At 32.0% G+C, this 22744-nt stretch overlaps 1 protein-coding gene across 10 annotated transcripts in view; it reads right to left on the minus strand.

Annotated features, from left to right (window-relative positions):
- The window catches only part of NBEA (neurobeachin), a 732675-nt gene that overhangs the window by 572872 nt on the left and 137059 nt on the right, over positions 1 to 22744 (minus strand). For all 10 annotated transcript variants that reach the window (XM_070049020.2, XM_070049018.2, XM_051831739.3 and 7 more), the window contains exons 9-10: positions 17516 to 17713; positions 16783 to 16916 (exon numbers count right to left, since the gene is read on the minus strand). In XM_070049020.2, coding sequence (XP_069905121.1) covers positions 16783 to 16916; positions 17516 to 17713 — 332 coding nt within the window. The remainder of the gene's footprint in view (positions 1 to 16782; positions 16917 to 17515; positions 17714 to 22744) is intronic.

Consider the following 22744-nt stretch of genomic DNA (forward strand, 5'->3'; position numbering starts at 1 on the left):
AGGATGGCCCAGGTGCTTGGGCCCTGCACCCCATGGGAGACCAGGAAAAGCACCTGGCTCCTGGCTCCTGCCATTGGATCAGCGCAGTGCGCCGGCCGCATCGCGCCGGCCGCGGCGGCCATTGGAGGGTGAACCAATGGCAAAGGAAGACCTTTCTCTCTGTCTCTCTCTCACTGTCCACTCTGCCTGTCAAAAAAAAAAAAAAAAAAAAAAAAAAAAAAAAAAAAAAGATGCTGGCTGTGGGAACAGATTAACTTCTAGTACTATGTGGTTTTGCTATACAGTGCATAGGAAAAATACATAATACATTTTTGTGAGTGTGTAAACACAGTTTTCATTTTCTCATAAATACAATGGAGTAGAAAGGGTAAATTATATATTTAAGTATACATTAAAACTTATACTGCCAAATTATATCCTATAGTGGCTGTACCGTTTAGCAATCCAACCAGTAATCATTAATGTGTTCTAATTAGCTGTGCTACACATCTATCAGTTGGTGCATCATATATATTTTTTAAATCCCAGGCATTCAGTTTGGAGAGTAGTATCACATAATGGTTTCAACATATTTCCCTATTGATCTAATAACTGTGAACATCTTCTCATGAGCTATTCTGATATAATTTATAGTTTCTTTATTAAATGCCTATTTATCTTTCACTCATTTATTTTAAAAATTTTAGCTGAGTTTATAAGTTATGCATGTTATGAGGTACCATGTGATGCTTTTATAAATGTATCCATTGTATAATATCCAATCAGAGCAAACACATTTGTCTCCTCAAATATTTAACATTTCTTTATGATGAAAACATTCCAAATTACTTGTTTTTTTTCTTTAGGCAAATATAGAGTACATTATTATAATCTATACTCACTCTTCTGTTAGAAATTCTTAACTGTACTATAATTTTGAACCTGTTAATCAACCATTTTGTTTTCTTTCTATTGAGGGATGAATGTGCTTGACATAAGTTCTTTGTCAAGTATGAGATTTGCTATTATCTTCCCACACTGCACATGCCTTTTCATTACATCTTCTGCAGAGTAAAACTATTTGTTTGATGAAGTAAAACCAAATTTACTAATTCTTTTTCTTCTATACATACTTGTATTATGTTTACAAAGGCTTTGCCTAGCCAAATTTACAAATGTTTCTTCATATGTTTCCTCAAAGTTTATGCTTTATATTTATACTTAACTGTTTACTTCAGAGTCAATTTTCTATAACATCTGGATTGGGTCAATGCTCATTATTCACATTACAATTCTGTCTCCAATGTACTGCTTTCAGAATATTGCCAAAAATCAATATCCCACATATGTGTGGGATTATTTCTAGACTACAGATTCTGCTCCATTATAAAATATGTTCTTACCATTCTGCTAATATAACAATATTTTTATTATTATAGATTTATAATAAGTCTTAAGGCCAGGTAAATATAATTCCTTCAATTTTATTCTTCTTCAGAATTATTTTAGCTATGTTACTTTGCCTTTCCATATAAATTTAACTATCACATTTTCCATATCAGTGAACTTACTCAACTAGGATTTTGACTAGGATGGAGTTACATTTATATACAATACAATGACACCTTTACTACATTGAGTCTTACCATCCATGAACACAACATAGCCCTCTATTCAGGTCTTTTTTTCTTTCATTAGTGACTTGTACTGTTCAGTACATAGTCCGTATATTTTTTAAATTTACATACAAATATTTTCATATTTTGAGGTTACTAAAAATGGTACATTTAAACGTGGTTTCCTATTATACAACATTAATACAGATAAATATATTTTTGTTGAAGAACTTTGTATTTTTAACCTTGGCAAATTTGTTTATTAATACTAGAGTTTCATGTGTTATGTTAATTCCCTGAGAATTTTTTATGGAGACAATCTCTGAAAAAGGACAGTACTATTTTTTCTTTCTAAACTGTATGACTTTTGTTTCATTTTCTTACCTTATTTATGGTTAGAATAATCTGGATTACATCTATGCATCTGAAGCACATGACTGGCATCATAAAAATTTAAATAGTTCTGTTCCAATTTTTTCCCTTTCTGTGATGTCCCTGATGATTTCTGATCCTGAAGCTCTGCTGTGCACTTTTTTTTTCCTTCCATACAAGTTTTATTTATCCCCACAACAACCCTGTGAGGTAGGGTGATCAGGGCATTTGAACATGAGAAAAGTAAATCTATATTACTTGTTCACAGCTATACTGCACAGTAAATAAGTAAAAATTGAGATTTTTAAATGTTCGTGACTTTATGTTAATTCTTGTGGAAACAGGCAGAGTGAATATTTACTCCCTCCTACCTTAAAGGCAAGAGGACACTGCCTTGAAAAATACCATTTGAAAAGATGAAAGCAGTATTTCATTGCTTATTTCTACAAAAATTTATATCAACAAAGTAAAAATTTTACAGTAAATATATATAATCATGTAATTCAGGGACATGTCCTTTAGCTGTGTTTATGATCAACAATACTAAGTCCTAGAAATGCAAATTTTTAAAGATGTATGAAAAACAACAATGGACATGAGCAATAGCCTCAATCTTCATTATTCCTCCATGTACCTTGAATAAGTTCTGTGAAACCTGGTACTAATTTAAATTTTAAAAAATCTACCACAGCCGGCGCCGCGGCTCAATAGGCTAATCCTCTGCCTGCGGCACCGGCACCCTGGGTTTTTGTCCCAGTCGGGGCGCTGGATTCTGTCCCGGTTGCTCCTCTTCCAGTCCAGCTCTCTGCTATGGCCTGGGAGTGCAGTGGAGGATGGCCCAAGTCCTTGGGCCCTGCACCCACATGGGAGACCAGGAGAAGCACCTGGCTCCTGGCTTTGGATCAGCGCGGTGCACCGGCCACAGCAGCCACTGGGGGGTGAACCAATTGAAAAGGAAGACCCTTCTCTCTGTCTCTCTCACTGTCCACTCTGCCTGTCCAAAAAAAAAAAAAAAAAAAAAAAAAAAAAAGAAAGAAAAATCTACCACAAAGAGATGTCCAGTTAACTTTTATTTTGTTGCCTATTCTCACACCACTGTTTTTTGAACAGGGTTTTCCAAACCTGGCTATTAGAACACTGGAGAGCTTTAAAATAATGGCCCATTTTAGACATAGTTTCTCCAGGGTAAACTTCAGGAATCTGTATTTAAAAGCTCCTTAGAGTAATCCTTATCAAGTCAGGTTTTGGGAAGCAATGATGGATCTCAAAATACTAATACCAAACATATCAACTAACTAGTAATAACTTGTTGCTCCCTTATATCTTTTTAAAAAACATCTCAAACAACATGTTACATCCCCAAACCTCTTGCCTCTGGGCAATTCAGCAATTTTATAACTCTTTCCACAACCAGGGCCAGCAACAGAGGTCAGAGAGATATTAAAATCAACAGTTATCAGTTTCCAGTGAATTTCATTTATACTAGGATTTACTAGAGGTAAAAAACTTACAGTGAACACACCAACAGTTCAAAAAGACTTCAAATTCTGCTAGTCTTGTTCAACCAACCTGTTGCTACTTTCTGAACTCTTAAATAGCTACTCCATGGCGTCTTTCCATGTTGGGTTTTATTCTTACATTGATAAGAAGAATCAGAATAGAGTAAGCCCACTTCATCTTACCCAGAATTGGAATTCAAAATTTTAACTCTTACTGACTTAAACAATGTCCCAAAATAAGAGGACCTAATGCTCCCTCAGTTCCTTCTAGGTCCCCACTTTTTGATCTCAGCATGCTGATGGCACATATTTATTCAATATGCCCAGATATTTGGCAGATGGTATACCACCAGCTGGAATCATGTTTAATACTACTATGCTACCACATCCAAAATATTCTTCACACCCTTTTACAGCAAAGAATAGTAAAATCTGATCAAAAACTACTGCAATTTGCCAATTTTAAAAGCAAAGAAACCAAATATACCAGAAGCAATGTCATTTATTAATAATTATTATGTCATAGTCTTGTGTGACTACATTTCCCAGCTACCTTACTGTTATTTTTGCAACTACATCAGCAGAGATAAGGACAGAAGTCTTGTATAGCCTACAATGGTGAAAACTCTATGCACTATTATCCAGTCTCTCTCTTTCCTTCCTTAATGAATGCTGGATACTCAGATATATGATGGTGTGACCTAAAATCCCAGCTCTCTCTGAACTATACTGGTCACTTGAGGACTACATAAATTTTTATTGTAGCAAACCATTAAGATTTCAGGGTTAATTTGTATAACATAGCCTATCCTAAAAAAGCTAAAGAAAAATAATAAAACCTGTACACTACTTGTATTTCAGAGTTTTGTTCTACTATCCCACCCTTAACAATACAGTATCTAATATTTATTTATCTTTCATATCAAATAATCCAGTATACTTGACTCAGACTGGAAACACAAAATTTCTCAGTGTTTTCCTAAATAAAGAATACCTACAATGCTCCTAGATCAAATTATTTCACGATGATTATGAATAGCTACAATTACTCATGGATATCTATGACTAACAGTGGAAACTGGGTTGTATTACAATAGGTCAGCTCCCATAACAACTGGCAGGCTATCACCAAGAACCAGGAAGCCAAAGGGACTTAACCCTGACATAAAGGAGATCTGTCAACACTCCTGTATTGGCTGTATTAAATGTGTTACCAATTATTTAGGATATACTAAGGCAGACTGATGAGAACAAACTATACCCAGTTTTTATTACACTTTTTTCCTCAATTTCACAGAAGCTTATTAGCATCTGTCTGCACTGGTAGCTTTGGCTGCAACATTAATGCAGGCTTTTTCAATCTCTACATTAGAACAAGGTACAGCCTCAACACCATTCCTAAAAGCAAAATAGAATGCCTGGAAAATATAAAACCCTATGCTATCCTGGGTTACATTACTCTTACTCAGTGTCCCTATATTAACTCCTTTACTATAAGCTCCTGCCACTAAAAATCCAGACTACTTGACAAAAACCAAAGCTGTTTGACAATCTACTTCCAAAATTCATCTCATGTTTAAGTCTACGGATACAGTCTATAAGTCTCTTGTTATGCCATCTATTCCTACATGAGGTAACGAAGTTTCATTGCCTTGTGAATATTCTGCAGTTCATCTGCAGTTGATGTCCTCTAGGGTATAAATCCTCGATTTCATAAATGTCTAGTTTGGGGCTATAATGCTTATTGATACAACGACTCCTTTAAGGTTTTCAAGTTGTTCATGATTTACACAATCCTGGAAACAAGAATTTCTAGCTTCAATTGAAATAAAAATCTCATTGACATGTTATTTTGACACTGTTATTTAAATAATTTACAACTTCCTTCCACTGTAACTGTTATAAAATCCAAGGCAGAGCAAAAGCCATGTGATGATGCTGTGACTCATGTTTTAGCCAACATAATAGTCACTTCCCCTTCAAATTAAATTTCGTGCTTACTTGCCTTCTCCAGCAGTAAAATGTGTTGTTTCATTATATAAGAACAGACATTATATTTGGAGGAAAAACTTTCAAATAAATATTTTTTAAAAAATATCCTTAAGAGCAACTTTATCTTTGATATTTCACAAACTGCTGTTAGATGATATAAATATGTCTTCTCCCCTACTTAACATATTAGGTGGAACAATAAAAGAAAATTTGATGCAAAGAAACAAACATTATTGATGTACTCCTAATTTTTTCTCAAATTTCTCTAACAAATAATCATTTCTGCCATATACGCCCAATGCACAATGAAAGCAGGCATGCAAATAAAACTTTTGCCATCTTCCTGAAAAGCACTAATATTTAAATTGAATTTATTCCCATGAAAATATGCAAAAAGTTATGTTTGTATATTTTGAAGAGGATTAAGTCTATCCATCCAAAAAAGATGTCAATAAAAATCCTTAATACCCAAATCCATAGTACCTTGCTCATTAATAAAGACAATTTGAAAGGAAGTGGCTAATATAGATCAAATTCAAATGTACTTTCAATAAAAAATATCAAAGAAAAAGCCAAAATGAAATTAGAAAATGGTATGTTACAATTTGTACAGGAATTAAATTCTAATGAGACAGATAATAGTAACTCTCATGAGATTGAATAGCCACCAAAATTAAAAAAAAAAAAAAAACATGGAATCTGCTATTCTCTAATGAATTATTGAGGATTAGTCACATGATATTTACTTTTAGGCCCCAGCAGCAATCCACTTATAAGGCATTTATGAATATATATATACCCCATTCAATATTTTAAACCATAGACTGCTTTTGTATCATTGTCCTTTCTGAATTTTAAGGAGCACATCAATAAACTTGGATACTGGGATCTGCAGTCTGATACTGGATCCTCAGCAAAGTTCACTTAAATTAACTATATCTGGTCCTATTCAATACTACATAAACTACTAAAGGTACCAAGTACTGTGTCCCATTTCCAACCATAAAATACTTGGTTCAAATACATATGTGCACATTAAACTTGACATACATATTCATTTCACAGTAACTAACTACTGCTAAACTTCTTAACCTTGGCTTCCTGACTATTGACATCAGTCTACTAAAACTCCTTATATCTAAACCCACTTAACAATCATTTCTTTAACTACAATGAAGATATACAAACTGGTGTACTTGGCTTCATGAGTTGTAGGAGACATGTATCAAATACCCAAACACCTTTGAGTCATCTCTACCCTCAAAATGACAACATATACCAAAACCTCCCTAGCAAGAAAATTATCTTCTTGCAACTGGGCCTTACTATGATCTGATGTATGATTTTAGGTTGAGCTACCTTGTAAAAAATATCTAGAGATTAGATCTAAACTCAGAGATGTTGGTGATAACTTCTCTGTCAGAGAAGGCCTCAACCTCCTTTTCCCATCAGATAAATGAGACCCCACTCAAGCCCCTATTCACTGTACCCAATAAAGTTATATCAAAGGTGATCCTTCTAAATGTCTAATACTTTACTGTGCAAGGGAGAGATTCCTATGTGACCTACAATAACAAGTAGGACAGCTCAATCAAAACAGAAACACTACCCGTTACTTTTCAACATAGAACTTTTATTTTTTTAACTTTCTTTGAAACCCAACCCTTACTCTCTCACGAAATTAATTTCAAAGTACCTCCTTTGAATCCGGCAATCACTAAAATGAGTACAGTAGACAGAAGTAAACATTTGAACCCATATTTGAGCTGCATTCAAGCATTACTATTACAAAATCTACTAAAACTTAACAAAGGATTAGTATAGCTGATGCTGTAGAAGATTTATCCATATAACCATGTAACACACAATGACTCTTCCAGCAGGAAAAGCATACCACAAGCATGGATTAAGTGAAAATGAGTAGTTGTAAGAAGGAAAAGGAAAAGTTGTATGCCATCCATGAAGAAGTTAAAATTTGGGGGAACATTTTAGAGTATGTTAGATATGGTCCAGTCTCTTTCTAGATAAGATACAACAAAAAGGGTGGGTTACTTCCTATTATTTCTGTGTTGTGTAAGGGATCTTATTCTAGCCAGTAAATGAGAACTATATGCTCTCTAAAGTAAATATGTATTGGTCATGTATTCTACATGGGACAGAATATCCACACTTTGTATTACAGCAAGGGAAAAAACTACCATAATTATGGTGGATAAAAAAACATATCTATATTCTTTTTAACTCTACTCTAAATGAGAAATTGTAACATATCTGGAGTTTTTTGAGTGAATTTAAGAGGTTCTGTCTTTTTAACAGTTTATTATAAAACTAGGATATATAGGCTGTCATTATCTTAGTTGCCACTAATTGCCACATTAAGATTTCATTCCCATTGGTTTCCTGTATTTTTCCTACAAATACTACTTTTTTTATTTTTATATTTCCAGAAAAACTTTATATACTAAGAAACATGTGTACTGTCATTAATTTATTAACTGGTATTTACCTAAAGGATTTAGAAAAGTATTCTTTTTCATTTCCCATACTTGATTTGATACCAAAATCACCTAAAAAGCTTGTCAAAAATGTAGATTTTGACCATCACCTCTAGAAATTCTGATAATTACTATCTCTTGGTGTCAGCCTTAAGGTAGTCTGCTCTTATTTCATAAAGGATGATTTTTTCTTTGTTTTAATAAAATTTTCTATACAATTCTATACAATCATATAATTGGCTGTTTGGTATACAGAATGCAAATGACTGCGCTCTCGTCCAACTGAATAATGGTACAAACTCCATCTCTATTCTAAAGCTGGAGGACAACCTAACTGTATAATACTCACCAGCTCAATACCTTGGTCATTTAGCGGTAACCAAGTAATATTCAGTAATACACTAAGACAATTTAAATGGATTACAATTCATTCCCATTATACATTTACAAGTTCAAAAAACCCTACATTTCCCAGCATATATTATTATTGAGGATCTTCAAATTTCAAGTACTTTTTATTCATAAATACACATTCCAGAATATGTCAGCAATAGTATTTCACACGTTTTTCTCCTTACTTGATAACACATGCATTCTTTGCATTTATATGGAATTGAGCTTGGGAATATAAGAATGTAAGAGATGTAAGAATTACCAAATCATTAACAGCCTACAAGGCACTATGTTCCTAAATAATAAGGCAGTGAATAACCACAAATGTGAAATGATAGGATTCCTCCTGTAGAAAGATAACTCTTCTATCAATTAAAACATAATGGATTAAACAAAACTAATTATAAACATCATATTAGTTGAAATATTTAATAACAGGAACTTACATTAAGTTCCTGTAAGTGATATGTATAGATAGTAGTGATATGGATAGATATTAAATGGTAGTTTTGAGGACTAAGAAGTAATATTAATAATTGATCATGACAGATTGTATATGAGTAATATAGAAACAACTAATATTTTAGTAACTCAAAGAGAAGAAAACAATTGGTGAGTTACCTTTTTGTCTTATTGCAAGTCACTGTAACAAGAATACATTCCTCAGTAAAATTAGAAAGTGAAAAAGCAATAGATTTGGGTAGAGAAGGAGTTCAATGAGGGTTTATTTGGGTCATGTTAAGTCTGAGATATGCTCTACATGAAACTATTAGTACTGTGGATATAAGAGCCTAAATATAAAGAAGTCTAGATAAAATACTTTGGAAATCACATTTCACTAATAAGATGAACCTGGTAATTTAGTACGAACTATTAGAAATAAAGTCACAAAAATTATAAAGTTAAATTAACTAGAATCCTCTCATGATGCTTTATTGATTCTTTTCTTAAAGATTCCATTCATTGCACATAATGTTGATCACATCTCATCTCTGTGGCAGACATGAAAGAGGGCCTAAACATTTGTAAGACTGTTGCACTTACTTTCTGTTAGAAATACCCTGGGTTTCTGGGGAAGAATTATGAATATTCAAGAATTTGGCAATATTTTTTGTTAAGGCAAATATTTACCTTAATGTTGAAGCTCAAATAAATATATCTTCATAATTATCATATAATCAAAATGAATCAAACAAATCACCTTATTGTCTTTCAAATGCAATGTAAGGTAGAAAAATCAACGATATGAAACCTTTGCCATGAATAAATAATATCTTCCATTCTAATATACATAATTGAAATACTGACAGAGAATGCAGAAGAGTACACTGAAAAAGTTAAGGCACCAAGTACAGTGACAATGTAATGATGGTTGCCCAACTTTCTGCAACGAATAATCTGTCATCACCCTTACTGCCAAATATGTGCCCTGGATTCGGGGTGGAGTTGGAAAGTCAAACATAAAGTAGAAAACTTGTATTAAAGCAGTAGAAAATTTACAGAGTATAGTGAAGTCTGAAAACAAAACAACAAGAAGTAGTATGACATTAAAATTCACTAAAATAAAAAATTATGTAAGAATTATAATGGAAATGCAAATAACATAAAAATACAGTACAGGAAAATGGCTTATTTGATAGTCAGTGAATCATAAGACAGATGTCTAGAAAAAAAATAAAGTGTCCTTTCTTGTTAATAGGTAACAAACTCATTAAATTGCTATCTGTCTTATAAACTTTATTGTTAGGTTTCTTCTTTAATGACTTGATTGAATAAAAAGGTATTATCTGAAAAAGAAGAAAACACTATTTGAACATTACATTGTGACTGGGTATGATTTATATGGAATATTTTTTCTACAAATTTATTTGCACATACATTAAATAGGTACTCTTTAATCTAGTTAAATCTCATTAAACAAATTATTCAGTTATTCTACTCTAATACCCATGTTTCTTGCAAAGAAAAGTTCAAAGTGAATATGTATACTGAATCTATGTTTCACTTAAAAAGTTCTAATACCAATTTATTAAGTTTTTAAAAAGCAAACAAGCAAATATGAAAATTAATATAAAGGAAGTATAGTTGGATAATTCATAGCCCGATAAAATATTTTAATCATTGAACCAAGTTAATATTCTATAATATATAAACACACACACACACACATACTAAAGAGGAGAAACAAACCTTACAAAATAGGTACTGATTTTAATTATTTTATAGATTAAAAGCAATCACATCACTTCTAAGTTAGTCCAAAAAAGGTATATAATGGAATTATAAAATTATATAATCAAAGACACTTTTTTCTGAACTAAAACCCAGGAAATACCTGTATACTAGACAAAGGATTTTTATGATACTTCTGAGTGTTTAGGGAACTCTATTTTAAGTTAGACACTGAACTATTTCAGTCTTCCAGATAATCTTGTGGCTTTAATTATGACAACAGCAATAAACAGGAATTAACAATGATACATTTATCAAGGGGGGCTGCTTAATTATTAACAGGAGTGTAAAATTCAAGTAAATTACAAGAATAAGCTTGGCTAACAGGACACTTTTAAGAGAAATAAATTGTGATGTAAGTTCACTATACAAATAAGTAAATAAGTAAGTAAATAAATATAATAAATAAAATAAGTAAGTAAATATTTACATTATAAGAAGACCTTGAATATGATAGGTCTGTTGAAAAAAGTATAGGATTCTCTAATTTTTTAAATTTTATATCTCATCAGTAAGTCTTTCAAACAACCTTTATTTTCCATAATTAAAAGCACTACTTTCCCTAAACAATTATTATATTTAGAAGTCATCAAAATTATCAATAGAAATTGGATTTTATATATAAAAATTATCACAGTTTAAAGTAACACTAAAAATTAATCTTAGTAATAAAAAAGTATACCATACCAATAGACTATCTAGTTTCCCCAAAGGAAAGTAGAATGAAAACTCATTAAGAAAACTGTATATCAGCTACTATGATAGATACTTTATTTATGCTATCTTATTTTAATTAATATTGTAATGAAATAAATTTGGCAAAAGTGATTTTTAGAGTGGCTACACATGGTTTAGAATACTGAAGGTTGTGAAGTCAGGATTTCAAGATTAAAATCCTAGTCTGCCACTTAATAGTTTTTGTGATCTTGGGCAACATGGTCAATTTCTTTCTTCCTCATCAACAAAATTAAATGAGATGATATAATCAAATGAGGTATTATAATTAAAAACAGTGAATAGCAAATAGTAATTATTAAACATCATGTACAACTAACACGTACCCACAGACTGATCTATCATCACCTAATGTTACAAAGAAAATAGTATAACAGGGTTTGAACTCAAAAAGACACTTTACTATTATATCCCTTTACCTCTAAAAAAAGAACTACTCTCCGCATGGGAGACCGGGAGGAAGCACCGGGCTCCTGGCTTTGGATCGGTGCAGCGCCGGCCGTAGCGGCCATTTGGGGGGTGAACCAACGGAAGGAAGACCTTTCTCTCTGCCTCTCGCTCACAGTCTATAACTCTACCTGTTTAAAAAAAAAAAAAAAAAAAAAAAAAAAAAAACTACTGTCTCCTATGCAAGTACTAATGAGGACCCTCAGCTTCCGAGATCACACAAGATTGGGCATGTTCAAGGTAGTATGATCATAGACAAAAACGACTACACTCTTGGTATATTTTCAATTATTTTACCTACAAAAAGTGAGCTTCTACATTGTTCCAGTAAACATAAACATTTGATTTTTCAAAGCAACATTTTCCTTAATCATACATTGGGAAATTTTTGTTTTGTTTTTTTATCTCCTAAAGTATCCCAATGTAAAAAGAAAATGTTATTTTTAGTCAGGGTATGTGATCATTCAATTCACAGGAAAATGCAGTTCCTATTTAATTTACTGAGTAATGTACAAAAACTACAAAAGATAATACGTTATGTCAGGAGTGGAATTATGCTTCTTGAATCATCTGATACCATTTGCTCATTTTTCATCATTACATAATTATCAAAGATCTAATGAAAAGCAGTTTATTTATTGCCTTCAATATTTACTAAACTAAGTTAAAATCAATCAGTGCAATATAAAAGAATATTAATGCTCAAGAAATGACAAAATATCCAAACAGCATTGAACATTTGGAGGCATTATTCAAAGTGATCAAGAAAAAGTATAAACAAGATGAAATCACAATTGTAACTACACATTGGCTTCCTTAACTTATTTAAAATTAAATCACTTCAAATATTCTATACTCATAAATGTTTATAATAATAATATAGTAGATAAATATTATTGATCTATTCAGCTCTACTAATATTTCTCTACTATTTCTCTAGTACTTTTGTTGCTTAATTTTATTTTGTGCCATGATAATAGCTAACCACACGTTAAAAGAAAAGGCAACAAATGGATGATTCCTGGAGACTAAGGGAACAGCTAAGTAAAAAACTCACTAAAGAGAAGTCATGCTATGACTTGGTCCTAATTTTCATACTTGAGCTAATATATCCTTGAATTGTAAGCCACTATACCTGAAAAATAGATGGTTCAAAACTAAGTTTCATCACACCTGAAATTCAAAACATAAATCTTTTTTTTATTTCTTAATCATGCAATTCTCTACTGAAAATAGTATTATTAACAAAAGGTCATTCAAATAAAAGGTAATATGGACCATGTTATTATATACTTCTCTACATTGGTGGTATAGAAAGCTTTAAATATTAAACTCTAGTGTTAGATATAGCCATGTGAGCTCAACTAGCTCATTGTCATCATAACTGAAACTAGAATGTATTGAATATATGCTGTGTATGATGTATACATATTTCTGCATTTAGTCTAATACTATGAGCTATTCTTTTTCTAATTTTATAGTTATAGAAACTGTAGCAAAAATAGTTATGATGCACTCCCAACTTTCACTAGTAATAAACATTATACTCAAGATTTGAACCCAAGTCTGTCCAACTTGAAAGTACATATATATACAACAACTATAATACATATCCTCATAGTACAGCAAAACTAAAAAAAAAAAAATCCTCCTGCACAAATAAAGCCTATCTTTACAGCTCCACAACATATTAATCTTCCAATATATTGCTTCATTATTATCCTTCTAGGTAGGGTAAAAAAAAAAAAAAAACTCATGAGGTTTAGGAAAAATAAGACTGATAAAAGAGGTAAGGCTCTATACTTCATCCTCACAATCAGCCCTTAAGGCATTCTGATCTGGCTGAAAAGTCAGGAGAGCATTTCAGGCATGGAAAGCCAAGACATTCAGGCAAAAAAATGCTCTACATATAGTACCTCTGTGGGTGAGACCCTTGTGGAAGAAGCGGCTACCAAAAAGGATGTACTTTTCTCTGAAGGGAGGCGAAAGCTTTCACTTTGCATATGGCCTTGCAGAGCTAGTAGACCAACAGGCTTCCATAGCCAAGGCAGCTCATGTTAAGAGCACTGGGTGATCACTGATGTCATGTGTAAGAGTGTTCATTGTTAAATAAAAAACAAGAGCCACTGTGCACTAACTTCCCATGCAAGAAATTCTGTCCCCAAATAGTTGTTATCATGAGATTTAACAGTAAAACTTATTCTCAAGAATCATTTCCTTTCAGTGTATTAAGTGAAGGATATGATTATGTCTCATAAGTTATAGTTAAGTCTGAGCACTCGAAAAGATGTATAATTCTTGGGCTCTTCTTTAAAGATAATTAAGCTTCCAAAAGGAAAGAAGGGGGAGGAAGGAAGGAAGGAAAAGGAGTATGGGAAACAAAAACAAGTGAGATCACCTTTGAGAAGCAGTAACTTTGAACAGCCCTTGTCTAGACTGCTAAGGAACAGTTTTCTTAGTTTTTTCATTGTATTTTTTTCTCTTTCTCTTTCTTTCTTTTTCTTTCTAAGACTAAACAGGGGGAAGAGGAAGATGTCGGAGAGTGGGTGGCAGAGTGGGTACGGCAGGAAGAATTGCTATGTTTTAAATTTATATACAATATACATACAAATAAATTTTAAAAAAATAAAGAGGTAAGACTATATAGAGACAGTAAAATGTTTCTTAAAAATAGACTACTTAGTAGAAGAAAGGACACATAATATAAAATGCTTCAGCTTGAAACACAGAGGGCAGAGAAGCTGTTTTAAAGCTGATTCAACTTCTATAAAAGATAACTCTAAATTACACATTTTCAGAACGTTTGCCATGTATTTATTGTGCAAATAGACATCCAAAAGATAATATACTGAATTCTGTCTGTAACTGATTTATATGTATCTATAACAATTTAAAACTGACTGAAAATAAAATGATCCACCCTATTTTAAGGTCCCAATAATTTATCTGAATTGACAGCATGGCAATTAAACTGAAAATTCTATCAAAATTTACATGGCTAAAAACAGAGGGAAAATTCCTACTGAACAAATTAGATTTTAAAGTTTTAAAAAATTAAAGACTGTATCACTGATGTACATATCTTTGTTTAATGGTCTCCTATAAACATTAAATAACAAAAGACTATATTATTGATACACACATACATCTACAAAAAAGGTGAAACAGACCTCAGACATCAAGGCTTTGAAACAAACAAAAAGTAGTAAGAATTCAAAATAGAATGCAACTAAATTACAACATAGCTGAAAATTGAGTATGGATTATTATTATAAAGATGAGAATGTTATCTTCCTTGTCCTAAGTTTTCTATTAACTATTGACTAAGAAAGTAATATAAGTAACTAAAAAAGTTGGAATTATTTTCTATAGGAAAAAATTAAAATGAATGATATAAAAGAACTAAAAACAAGTCAAGATGAAAATTTATATGCTAATTCTTCACACTGTTTTTTATCTTCTTAAAATAAAATGAAGACAATTTAAATAACAAAATATTTTATGAATTCTAAAATGAGTTTTAAAGACAGGTAATGGAAAACAACCATGTGTCTTGGATGAATGGACTAAATAACCAGTTAAATAAGGTTTTAGCACTAAGACTATATAATACATTTTCATGATGAAATAAATCATTGTGATAATTTTAGTTGTAGCATTCCAAGCTGTATAATTTTTCTGATATTCTCTTCATTGAGCAACAAAATCCATTTCAGGTTAAAAATGTACATACTCCTATTTCATGTTAAATTATATATGAAGTTTTTTCTCTAATTTCCTTTCATGGCACTTACTCAGTTTTAAATTAGTGACCATAATTTCTGTTGATTTACTTAAGTGATAAAAGGGAAAACATTTTGAATTTAAACAGAGGACTAGTATTTAAAATTTGATTTTTCCACTAAGTTTATCTGCCTCCAAATTGAAACGATTTAAGAACTCATAGTAAAGGCACAATATCAAGATTCCTTTTCACTCCAAAGCTTTTTACTTTCAAAACTCCAACCTTCACACTATAATGACAGGAGCTGAATGCTGTAAATGCATAGGCCACATTTAAATTTAAATTTATAATTTACACAAGGATAGTCCCAATGTAGGAATAACATTAGAAGTAGAGTTTCAGTCACAAGTAATACAGATAATAAAAATGATAAAATAATGCATTATTTTTCACTGAATCTTAAATTTTTCTCATATCTTCATTGACTTTATTAATCCAAAATTGGATGACTCATGAAGGATCACATGTATTTGTAAGCAGACTAATGAAAAACTCCTGTATAACAGCTAGAATAAAAAATGTTTATATATATATATACTCTGTCCATTCATAATACGCAGTAAAAATAGCTCCTACAATTCAGTTTTAACTTCTTATACATATGATTTTAAGATATAACATTAAGTTTAATGCAAATGGTATATTTTAATAGCACTAAGGGAAACTAAAAAGTATACATGAAATTAGCCTCATTAGATAATACTTAGTTTTTACATGAACACGGGATATGCCAAATAAGTCTTAAAACAGGAACTATATATATAAAGAAAAACTGATATCAGTTAATATTATGCTAACCTTATGATAACAGCATTATAAAATAGTATCATTCCTTAAGATATAAATCATGTAGCTCTTATTAAATACAAGTCTAGTGAATAAAATTTACCCTAGTGATTTTTCTCAGCCTGTCAGGATTTTATGGACAATCCAAACCATGAGTGTTTGGGAAGTGTAATTTCAGGGACAATATTTTTTTCTGAACTGTATATTACATATGTAATATCTGGTAAGAAATTATGTATTAGATAGGAAGGCAAATCATTCATGGTTGTAAGAATCTAAGTGTTAGGCTACTTTTTACATTGAGTAAATATGTATCTCTCTTAGTTTTAAAAGAATTTTTTAGCATTTCTATTATAAAACCCAAGTATTTTATTAATACAGCAATGAGTAGATCATGTATGAATCTCAGTGTGTCAAAAATATCATCAACTGTACATTCAGACAAAACTTACCAGACAGTTGTTTCCACTTGACTGTCATTGAGCTGCCGATTGTCCAATTGGGCAAAAAGTGGAAAAAGGACTTGAATCCCTCCAATTGAATGAATGGCACTATGAATTGAATGTGTTACTATAGCTTTCACATCCTATATTTTTAAAAACAAAGGTGTTTATTAAATTTCTATAGCATAATTTTCATCATTATTTCCTTGTTCCAATATCTTTAAAACTAAATTAAACACAGTTTGAGATTTCAGAAACTCTCATTACATAATCTTTGATAAACATATAAAATGAAAAATTAGAGCATACTGGTTAATCAATTTTAAGTGGAAATCTTAGATGTTCACACTAAAATATGAAGCTGAAATCAAAATTTACATTAGGATATGAAATATTAACAGACTTAAAGACAGGTAATTTTTATGTTTGAGAGTAATACATTCTTAAAGCTTAGTATAATTTTATATCTAAATTTGTTCAGCTAATCAACAGGTATTATTTCAAAGACACAGAACAAGCAAAGTAAGAGATATAATAGATCTCTAGTATCTTGTAAGTATACAAGGCTAAGGTAAAGTATATTGCCCTCAAAAAAAGGCAGAAGGCAAAAGCTCCATTTTAAGAACTGGAACTAACCAAACAAAATCAAGTGCAGAGTTATAAAAAAGCAATGTTTAAGGTATAAAATCAAAATATTGTTAATGCTGATAAGAACAACAAAACTAAGCTATTATTCACCAACCTGGAGCATTAGAGCATGTGGGGAATGAACAAAAATTGAAGCATTTTCCTTTGGTGATGATTCCAGGCATAGTTGCGCATCAGTGGCCTTAGCATTATATGTAAATGCAATGCTACTTGCAAGTTTTCCATCATATAAAACCTGTTTATGATGTTCTGCCAAATGAATATCACTCTCAGATTTAAATTTGAAGGTACTCTGAAAAGATAAAAGTAAACTTCTTTTAAAGGTAACATAATAAACTCAAGTTTTAAAGCACAGTAATTTACAATAAACAATTTTTGTGTCCTCCATGTCAGTGGTGTTATTTTGTTATTCTCACTCCAGTTCTATGAGAATTAAACTTTACTTTGCTAATGAAGATATTCATATGCTCGTATTCTCATTTTTAATTATTTAAAATAATTTCACTAAATATATAAAGCCAGATGTTATTATAGACAGAATTATGCCTTTTCATAGCATGAATTTATTTTTCCTGTTAACACACTGAAATGACATGGCAAATTAGTTATATAGAAAAATGACTGTCATTTGAGACTTTGAAAAATGTACATAAGCAAAAATAATTATATATTTACTAAAAAGTACATCATCATATTGTGTACTAGTGCTACTCAACAACATCACAATATCCACCTTCAATGTATAAGATAATTAAAACATGTTATTTATATGAAAATGTTGCCAGCTGCAAAAAGAAGCGTATTGTTAGAAGCAGTTAAAATTACTCTGTAAGTATGAATATGTCATTGATAAATAATATTCAACCTTTGCAATAATAATTTTATCACTATCACTATTCTTTGCAATTTATAACTATAAAATTCAACATTATAAAATAAAATCTAGAAGGCAGGGAGCCAGGACATAATTTCAATCTTCTGATTTACAGTCACTATCCAATGGATTGATAATGAAGTCATCAAAACTATAACCCTAACTCTTTCATTAATTATCTTAGGAAATCATCTAACTGATGTGGTTCTAATTTCCCTACTGTCATATTTTAAGTTAGTTAAGCAAAATGTTCTAAACTCAAGTACTTATGGGAGGCGAGTAGATATGCATATAAAGTAAGTGGGTCAAGTGGGCATTTCCTCAAAGTAGACAACATATGTCTTATTCAAAGTGGCCCCCAGTATTCATCAATTATCATACAATGCTGCCAGTTCTTAATATTCTTAAAAGAAACATGAAATCTGGAATAAAGTTGCTTAATTTTTAATTTAATTAAAAATGTTAAACACTATGCAGACCTAATATGTCAAATCAAAATTTGTTAAGTTTTCTACTTCTGGACTAATCTCTATAATCTAACTCAAACCTGGATGCCAACTGTTAATGATCAGGCATGTGGCAAGATAAAAGCAGCATAAATAATTAAAAATTTGTATTTTTTAGGTTATGGGTGGTATTTTTTACATGCCAGTATGTTTAGCTATTTCTTTTTTTCTGTTTTCAAAATGTATAGAAAGAGAACAGATTTCATGTAATTCATGTATTCTTTTTTTTTTTTTTTTTTTTTTTTGACAGGGAGAATGGACAGTGAGAGAGACAGACAGAAAGGTCTTCCTTTACCATTGGTTCACCCTCCAATGGCCGCTGCGGCTGGCACGCTGTGGCCGGCGCACCGAGGCCGGCGCACTGCGCTGATCCAAAGCCAGGAGCCAGGTGCTTCTCCTGGTTTCCCATGTGGGTGCAGGGCCCAAGCACTTGGGCCATCCTCCACTGCCTTCCCGGGCCATAGCAGAGAGCTGGACTGGAAGAGGAGCGACCAAGACAGAATCCAGCGCCCCGACCAGGACTAGAAGAACCCGGTGTGCCAGTGCTGCAGGCGGAGGATTAGCCTATTGAGCAGTGGCGCCAGCCCATGTATTCAATTTTAAGCCCACAATGATACTTCCCATCCCCCGTCCCTCCCTCCCTTTCTTTCTTTTTCCTTTTAATTTTTGCAATGAAACACTTTCAATCTATTTGACAGTCACAGGCTTAATCCTCCACTAAATAAAGAATTGAAAAGTAGAAAGACCACTGTTCAGCAGCAATATAGATAAGGACTAAAAAATAATCAAATCCCAGGATGTCAATTTCACTCATAGACATTTTTGTTCTCTACATATTATCTACATATCGAAGAAAACATGATATTTGGCTTTTTGGGTCTGGCTTATTTCACTAAGTATAGTCGTCTACAGTTTCAACCACTTTACTGCAAAAGACAGGATTTCATTCTTTTTATAACCTAATAGTATTCTATTATGCATATGTACCACATTTTCCTTTTTTTCCTCTCAAATGGAAAGATAATTTTTAATATTAAAATATCTTTTTGTTTTCACTTTAATTTTTTTATTTACATAAGGGTAACAAATTTTATACATACAGTTTTAAGAGCATAGTGATAGTTATAACTCCACCCCTTCTCCTTACCTACCTCTCACTGTCCCTCTCTTTCCTTTCTTAAGCTTTACAATGACATATTTTGAATTTATTTCATAATCACAAGCTTAAATCTCTGTTAAATAAAGAATTCAACAAGTACTAAGTAGAAAAAGCACTGTTCCTCAAACATATAGAAAAGACCTATAAACAATAATCAAATCTCAAAATGTCAACTTCGCTCATATACATTATATTTTTTTGTATTCTGCATATTAGCTATTACAAATCAGGGAAAATATTATATTTTTCTTTCTGGGATCAGCTAAGCATAATGTTCTCCAACTGCATCCATTTTGTTGCAAAAGAAAGGATTTCATTCTTTTTTAAAGTTGAGTAGTAGTACATCTTGTATATGTACAAGTTCTTTATCCAGTCATCAGCTGATGGACATTCGTGTTGATGCCATAGCTTAGCTATTGTGGGTTGAGCTGCTATAAACATGGGGGTACAGATAACTGCTTCATATGCCAATTTCAATTCTTTTGGGTAAATTCCCAGGAGTGGAATGGCTTGGTCATGTGGCAGATATCTATTGATCATTTGATGGACATCTGGGTTCATTCATATCTTGTTTATTGTGAACTGAGATGCTATAAACAAGGAGGTGCAGAGAACTCTCATATGCTGATTTATTTCCTTTGAGTAAATTCCCAGAGATGGGAAGGCTGGGTCATATGGCAGGCAAACAAACAAAATCACACTACTTGGATCAGACCTTTTGTTCCCCACTCAATTATCTCACTGCTCAAAATTTCAAAATTTTATAAATCACAAAATAATGCTTCATAAGCTAGTAATATTAGTTGATTTAAAAAATGTCATGGTTTAAAATACTCGATTTCATCCCTAATGCACTGAAAAAATAGCAATAATTGATTAGCAAATTGGAAATAATTGTTTTAAAAACACTGTTTTTTTTTTCTTTGCTTTCATGATTTCATGTAGTCTTTATTCATAAAGTTACAAGTACCTTATAAGAAAACATTACACATGAAGCATGTTTCTAAGGGGTAAATTATTCTGATCCCTCTAGTTTTTTTTTTTAAAAAAAACATTCTTTTTCAGCACTGTCTTACTTACGGGAAGAAAATATTTTGTTTCCTAATTATAGACATTACTTATTAACGATTTTAAATTACAGGTATTTTCTGACAACTACAAAAAGTTTATTTAAATATTATTTAATTATAAATCAAATATACATAGTACCATTATTAGGTCTTATGCAAGATTCATATGGATCCTTAAAATATAATATTTTATCAACTCAACAGATATTAATTCTTCATAGCTGAGTGCATATAAAGAATAACTCATAAATGTTCACCAAAACAATGAAGTACTAATGACATCAATGTGCTAAATAGGCTTTCACTAATAATGAACCACACTTAAATATTTGTTTGTAGAATTATTTGAGAGGCAGAAATAAACACAGCCGGGAACAAAGAGTTCCTTTTCACTGGTTCACTCCCCAAAATACCCACAATAGCCAGCAAAGAATGGAGGCCAAACAACAGTAACCCAATTACTTGAGACACTGGCATGAAAAAGTAGAATTAGAAGATGGAACAAGCAATTGTACCTGGGTGTTCAGATGTGGGTCTCAGGTGTCCCTATCTGGCACCTGAACAGCCACACCAAATGCCCATCTCTGAACCACTTTAAATTTTAAAATATATCTTTTTTTAGTATTTTTTTAAAATTTACCTCAAGGGAACAAATTTCATATATTTTATATACACAATTTTAAGAGCATGATACTTCCTGCTGAACCTGCCCTTCCTCACTCTCATCCTCTCTCTTCCTTTTCTAATTTTCTTTTAAAAATATAACTTAAATACAAGCTACACAGAAAATAACATGGCAAACTAGACTACCTGCTTTCTTAAACTACACTGAAAGTAAATCTTCTATATAAAATTAAAATATAATTGTAACATAAATTTCCATTTCAAGAACTCTCCATATCTGTACTAAAATAATTTTAAACAACTTCCTTATATTTTATAAAACATGTGGCTAGTTTTAGTCTAAATTCTCTAGAAAATTAAATATTTAAATAAACGAATTACAAAAATTATCTGCAAGGAAGGGCAAAACATAATATTCATTAATGTTACATATGTTCTCTGTCGGTCAGCACCGGAGCACACTAGGCTAATCCTCCGCCTGCAGCACCGGTACCCCGGGTTCTAGTCCTGGTTGGTGTGCCGGATCCTGTCCCAGTTGCTCCTCTTCCAGTCCAGCTCTCTGCTGTGGCCCGGGAAGGCAGTGGAGGATGGCCCAAGTGCTTGGGCCCTGCACATGGGAGACCAGGTGGAGGCACCTGGCTCCTGGCTTTGGATCGGCGCAGCACCAGCCTTAGCAGCCATTTGGGGGGTGAACCAACGGAAAAGGAAGACCTTTCTCTCTGTCTCTCTCTCACTGTCTAACTCTGCCTATCAAAAAAAAAAAAAAAAGTTCTCTGTCATACATTATCCTCAAATTCTTTATTAATATATCAGAGTAAGAAAGCATCAAGTAATATACTATCTAATGCCAGTGACCTGTCATATATGCCTTTTTAATGTAGACCGATGAAACATTGCTTGGCAGAGAAAATATGTATTTAACACAAACAGTAAATCAAACTTAACAAAGGACTAGCTTAAAAATTGCCTTTAGGACTACACACTAGTATATCTACAATTTTGAAAAATTAAAACCTGAAATTCTTTTCAAAGATGTAGATATTTCAAGGTCTTAGCTTATAACAAGAATTCACATCAGAAACAATCAATT

The sequence above is a fragment of the Oryctolagus cuniculus genome, chromosome 9 (assembly GCF_051225735.1).
Source record: "Oryctolagus cuniculus isolate XC-2025 breed Fujian yellow rabbit chromosome 9, ASM5122573v1, whole genome shotgun sequence".
In the NCBI taxonomy this organism is placed as follows: domain Eukaryota; kingdom Metazoa; phylum Chordata; class Mammalia; order Lagomorpha; family Leporidae; genus Oryctolagus; species Oryctolagus cuniculus.